Source organism: Asparagus officinalis, chromosome 10, assembly GCF_001876935.1.
Source record: "Asparagus officinalis chromosome 10, Aspof.V1, whole genome shotgun sequence".
Taxonomy (NCBI): Eukaryota; Viridiplantae; Streptophyta; class Magnoliopsida; order Asparagales; family Asparagaceae; genus Asparagus; species Asparagus officinalis.
The window spans coordinates 57,901,369-57,908,225 of NC_033803.1; the positions used below are offsets into that span (position 1 = coordinate 57,901,369).

The 6,857-nt window shown below is 35.2% G+C and overlaps 1 protein-coding gene across 2 annotated transcripts in view; it reads left to right on the forward strand.

Moving 5' to 3' along the window:
- LOC109825673 (D-amino acid dehydrogenase) overlaps positions 1-6,857 on the forward strand; it is a 47,999-nt gene that overhangs the window by 10,691 nt on the left and 30,451 nt on the right. For both annotated transcript variants that reach the window (XM_020392541.1, XM_020392540.1), the window contains exon 2: positions 5,486-5,635. In XM_020392541.1, the coding sequence (XP_020248130.1) occupies positions 5,503-5,635 (133 nt within the window). In that variant the 5' untranslated portion in view covers positions 5,486-5,502. The remainder of the gene's footprint in view (positions 1-5,485; positions 5,636-6,857) is intronic.

Below are 6,857 nucleotides of genomic sequence, written 5' to 3' on the forward strand. Positions count from 1 at the left end.
GGGTTACTTGGGTGATTCAAACAAAAATTGAACAATAAGTTACTTAAAGTACATAAAAATTGAAACTGTGCAAACTTACCTTTTAGGGAAGAAGGTAGAGATGAAACGAGAGGAGATAGTGGCTAATAGGCAGCGACCTTGGTGAAGATAGAATTATAATTTGTTAACATAACTTTAACTTTAGAGTTTTGATGTAGTGGAAGGTTCCTGTAACAATTTTCAAAAAAATCATTACTTGATATTTTCAGCACATCCACAAATTAGCTAAAAATTTATGTAGAATCTAGATAGAACATCAAGAACTGAATAAAAAATCTTGAAGCATTCAGTTCTGCGTAATTAGTTATGTACAATATTGTTTGTTTTCCTATTTCAAACCCATGAAGAAAAATACTATTGTAATTTGCAGTTTATATAAGAGATATGAAAGTAGGAATTATAGTTATCATAAATATCAAAGAAATTGGAGACAGTGGTGATCGAATGGAAATTTCCTGATTTAAAGTATTCGACTAAGCACAAATTACTTGTTGAATGCAAAATAAACAAGACAGAAAAAGTTTTCTGAATGAATGTAATAAATTGAGGAAAATTCTTACCTTAAAGCTTAATAAACCCATTGTCAGATATGCTTCTTTAGCGATTTCCTCTCCAAATTTGCAAGGGTTCTTTTTCCTCTAATGTTTTTAGCAAAACAATAAGAATGATTGTCAATGGACTTGAAAGGAAATATATTAGCAAGTTTCATGTGAGTAAAGATCATAAAATAGCAACTCAAATTTTAGAAAGAGGAAGTATATGGAATTATATATGTGTAAACATCATCTTGACGAAGGCAGTGTTCAAGTATATATGCCCTTTAGATAAAGGTAAAGTTAAAGATTTAACTTTGTGATTTGAGGACATAATTTGTTTAATAATTCTGATCTATAATTTGTTTAATAATTACCTCTTTATCTCTAAGGTGATGAAGTTCTATGTACTAATTCATAAGATGAGCCCGTCAGATATCCATGTTTGTTAACCTCAAGTTTTGTGAATCCTAAAACTTTCATTACCTAGCTTTACATTTCTTCATCATGCACATAATATAGCACATTGAAAAAAACTACCATTTTCACACACATTAGAGAATATAGCTGTAAAACTTGACTGAAATTCAAAAGTTCAATAAGCAAGTGAGTCTCCCTATCATGAAACCTTTGAAAATTTTTCTTTTACCCCTTTAAAATCCAAACAAAAAATAGGATAATTATCAATCAATAAGGCTGAAATTTCTAATAATCAACTCGTTACAGGCCAAACCAACCTCACCATCTTTAACAAAATCTGAGCTTTCCTATTCACCCTCTCTGAACACCTACTTTTCACCATCAACAACATATTCATAACTCTGACAGCACCACCTCCCACTGCAAAACCTCCGCCGCCCCCACCATTGCCAACATTAGCCCCACCGCTTTCTTTGTCGTCATTTCCCTCACTAAACCCTCCATCGTCTCTTTCCCGCCAGCACCAACCACCGCCTCGATCCCTCCCTCATCTTTACACGATTTTAATGCTCAATCTTCTACCCAACTCCTCTCCTTCAATTCCTCCTAATAAATTACATAAATTAAGAAAACTCGGGATTAGGCTTAGGGTTACCTAGATAGAGACGAAGCAAGGGTTATAGATGAAGCAAGAGGAACCAAAAGGTGATGACTTGGGTGAATACGACGACTAATGATGGGATGTGGGGATTGAGTAGAGGTGGAGGGCGGTAGCTTCGGTTGATCTGGAGTGAGAGAGATGAGAGACAAAGGTTTTATGGGGGTGTACATCTCATAATTTAGAGGGGGATGATCAAACGGATCATATGTATTGGGGTAGATCAAGCGATTCACAAAATTAAGTGAGCTCCTAAGACGGAGAAATTACCCTCTTTACGAAATTTTAAGGTTATCCAAAACAACCCTAACAACAGGGCTTTTTTCCTGTTAGGGATGTTCTACATCCTTGATGGCTCATCCCTGACTGCTGGCGCCGTCAGGGATGTGAACATCCATGATGGAAAATTCCCGTCAAGGATGCCCAGTTTTCTACTAGTAATTTTCATCAGTAGAAAAGGACTGAAAAGAAATAATACTGTAGCTACATTTTTTTCAAGACAATTAAGAAGGTATAATAACATAATGTTTAAATGAAAGATTACCGTCAAAATCATTCATGCACTGAGACACTTGAGCATACAATATGCATTTTACCCATTTCTAGTCTTGAGCATACAATATGCATTTTACCCATTATGTACCCTGCTATAAAATCATTTCAAAATGTCGACACTTGACACGAAGCAATGAGAACGATGAGACGGTCATTGAAAGCCATTGACAAGAAGAAAATTGCCCTCAATTCTTCCTCTATCTTAACTATAAAATAAAAAACTTACCAGATCAACCTCCAATCAGCGCATTAGAGGAAAGTGTAATCCTCTTGACTTATTACAGTGCATACATGTCTATGTTGGAAATAGCCTTCACTTTCCTTCATAAGCTTGTTTCTATCATCCAAACTTACAAACCTTAACCCATTATATAACTTGACCTAATGCAGCTAACCTAATTCATGATTTGAATTGAAAACAACCTACCTTGACTTTTATCTCGGTCGCCATCAATCAAGTGACTAAAAGGAAGAATGAACCCAATTTATGATTCTTCTGTTCAACAACCAAGAGACCAACAACCAAAGTCAAACTTACATTTGATCCATAGCCTTCTCCAACTCAAAAGAATGACTCTAGTCCACATGCTATTAGGCCTAAAATTCAAGATATTACATTGACATCCTACAACAAGGCAAATTATGTAATGAGCATATAAAGAAACAAGTATTTGAAAATCGTCCTATAAAAATACCGCAATAATCCAGAACATAAATTATTATTGCACGTAGAGCAAACCAGTTAACAATACTCACTGCAATTCATATGTGTAACATGTAATGAAACTTACATATACAAGTAATAATTTGATTGTTGCAAGTGATAATTCACTAATAATTAACAAATAATCCATAATTTACATGAGTTTGATTGCAAGAATCGTTAAAATTTAAGATGTCAATTACTGTTCAATGATACAAGCCAGAAAATCACAGAATGATACCAAGAGTAAAAGTTCAATGTTGAAAAAAGCGGTAAAAAACTTCGCTTAAGTGGTTTTAAAAGCAGAAGAGGTCCCTGGTCGCTTTGCTTTCATTGCTTTCACTAGTATTAAGCCTTTTTAGAAAAAAAACAAGTAGCCGGTATGTAGCTCTACGCAATCCAACCCTACATGCTTTTGGAACTTAAATGGCTTTCTCATTTACTTGCGAATTCTCTCCTTTGTGTTTCGAACCTGAAAAAACCCTAACATCCTGAATTCTTCGCTTCCTGCGTCGTCAACCTCCTCTGTCTAGTTCATCGTCAACCTCCTCTGTCTAGTTCATCCACCTTGACAAGTCCATCTCTAGCGAAGAATCGTTTTTTTCCATCTTGTCCATCTCTCCTTTTTCACCCTAAATTCAAGCGAAGCTCTCTTGTTGCTAAATCCTCCTTGACAAGTCTTCCTCCAGTAAAACCATCTCCACATAATCCCAAAAAACTTTAGACCCCCTAAAACCATCATTGTCTCCGACAATCTCTGCCATCAGCAAGTTCTGCACTTGAAGATGCCTCCACTTAAGCTCCCTCGGTGTTGGCAGTAATAGCACCATCGACACAACATATATACTTTCTATCTTCACATGTTTTCTAACTTTCTCCTCTCGAGTATTTTCAATATACTGTTTTAAGTATTTTTGAAGTTTTATCCATATTTAAAATTTTAAGGATTTGGACAATTTTTTTGTTGATGTTTTTCCGCTTTGAACTGTTTAAGCCCAAAAAATCCTAAGCGGTGCCTCACCGCTTTGCTTTGCGCTTCGCTTTGCACTTCTTCGCTTTCCACTTTTCTGGATAAGCCCCAAGAAGATGTAATTGTATAGATAGTATCATGTGTTATAGAAGAATCTCAAATTACTGCACAAATGAGCAAAAAGGAAACTTAATGGTTTAAAATGGGCAAAGAGCTAACCTAAAAAAAATGCAAAGTGATTGTAGAAATGTGTGAAAATAGTTTCTGTTGGAATGACAAGCCTAATTGAAGAATATATAGTAAGCACTGCACATGAGAGGATCTTCAATATGAAGGATGGTAGAACTATTAACTATTAAGTGGACTATACGCAAAGGCCAGGCAATTGATGTCGTTAATTCTAAGTGATTCATCAATCCTATTTGAAGCAACAGATGGATGAAGAATCTCAAGGTTGCTTTTCGTTAAGAATAATGACATAAGAATAGTAAGAGGCAATATTCAAGTTAACATTGTTAAAAACATTTTTGTAGGAGAAAAATAAATTAATCATGGAACTCTGTTAAACAGAGCATGCGGGCCATCTAGGGGCTTATACGTTTTATCTAAGTATTGTTCAATATGCAACTTGCTTTCGGTGATGTCCACTAGGTCCGTAATTAAGCTATCCTTTCTTTTCCAGCAAAGAAATTGAATTAAATAATAATTTAATGTGTTCATCAAAATTTTTGTCCATACTTTACCAGTTGGAATTTAACAATTAACTATAGCCAAAATTATTGATATCTTGGTGCAGTAACTGAAATTTGAAAAGCCAAAAAAATTTCAGCCTGCTTCAACCTTTGATAATTGTTGAGAATGTCAGTCATTTGAATTATGAAATGAATCTTAGTAGTGCTTGAGATTCCTAGGCCCCACTTATAGATCAGGCTCTTGAGAGAACAGGGTCTCGTGAATTACCGCACGGCAAGGATGAGTTATTTGGTCTTCTCTCTTTGTAAAGTGTCCCTTACTTGAATCTGTGTGAGGAGAGGACAAAGGATTATGTATTTAAGTGAAGTCATTTGGTCTTAAAGCTGTAAGTAGAAATAAATATTTATAAGAAACCAAGCCTGTGCTAGAGCTTTCATTGAGCCTGTTGATTAAAGCTTACTTCGTGGATGAAATGAGTCTAGCTTAAATCTAGCTCTTTACTTATATAAGGGATTTTAGCTTTGTTCAGGTTCACCATTTTAAGGTTATTAGAAAAGCCTAAATGGGCTCTTGAGCCTATTTACAAGCGTGGATTCTTTCACCAAAATTCTTATGGTGTTTAATTTTGAGTTGCTTATTTTCTTAAGTGGTTGAGGCTAAGCTTCAATCACATCCCGTCAAGTTTTCAAGTCTAGTTTCCTTGATTAGCCAGACACTTCGTCATGGCATTTTTTTCCTGTTTATTCGGTCTTTCTCATCAACTTTCTCCTGATGTTTGGAACTAAATTATTGTTTTGAAGATTACATTTGAATGTGTATGTTGGCCGCTCTCTTGAATTTATTTTAGCATGAATTCTTATCTAGTTAAGTTCATGATTTAATTGATAAATTAAGTTTTTTATTCAATGTGTCAGGGCAAGGATATATCTGGATGGCACATTTGACCCCCGGGAGTGATACATGGGAGCTCGCAAGAAGGAGCAAGCAGCTGTGGGAAGAGTTGGTGGAGAGTATAGAGCGTCAAGGAATGGATCCTCTAGCCGAGTTAGGTTGGAAGAAAACAGGTATTGTGTCCTATAATATAAGTTTCTTGCCTATTGTGGGTCTGTTATGCAGTTGTAGGCAGCAGGATTTCTATTTAGCATGGTGACCCAGATTGTGTTGGTATGGGAACAGGATAAGGATATGAAATGATAGAGTTCATGCATGGGAATAAAATTTCGATAATCCAGGATAGGCTGTGGAAATGCAAAACTAAAGTTGCATGTGTGTGAATTAATTTTACGTATCTGTAACATAGGTTTCTAAGGCTATTATACATACAGAAACATAAGTGACCTCTAGTACTATAAAATATTTTAACTTATGAATCAGAAGCTATAGAGAAATCATCATACTTAGCTACAAAGGGACAAATTATATAATTTAAATGGAACTGCATAGATTTTTAACTTCTTAGTATGGGATGTCTCCCTGTCTTGTCTACAATCTTATATCTTTTTAGATGCATAATGAGAGCATCCAAAAAGTATCATAATCCATTAAGTATGTAATGAGCTATCAGATATGTTCAAGTGCAGGGATGCCATGAGGCCATCTGTCCTGAAGTATTAATGCAACATAGATTGAGACAGTTATTGTTTGAGTAAATGCTACTAAGATTTTGATCCGTCAAAAGGGGCTATTTATTACGAATTTCACAAATACAATTTTGATGTAAACGTGGCTCTTCAGCTTGAGCTGACCAGTTTATTTATTGGTTTATTTATTTATTTTGTTTGAAATTATTGTCCATGAAATCCCCAGCTGCTCGAGTTTTACTAAGCTCATTTTGTGTTTCAAGGAAAGCACTTCCTTTCTTGTTTTGAACTAATAAAGGTTTACAATCTTGCTTCAGTAGATTGTTTGTTTCTCACAATCAACTTGGTCTCCATCTCTTCAATGAAACTGGGATGGTATTTGACTTCATCTTCATAATTAATTCATAAGATGCAATCCATAATTTTTCTGTACTCCTGTGGTGGTGTTAGTGCTGGAAAATGTTTGAGACTGAGTGCTGCTATTTTGCGGAAACAGCTTTCAGAGTTGGCTTTATTTGTATTTTGTAAAATGACCCTTTGAAAATTATAAGAAGGTACTATTTATGCTAGTGCTAAAAATGTATGCTGTTCACAAAAGACTAATGCTCATGAGCCTGTCAACTTTGTAGCACACAACTTATTGATAAAAACTTCAGCACGTGATATATTTGTTGCAACCAAAATTGCGAATTCCGTCAGTTCTTTA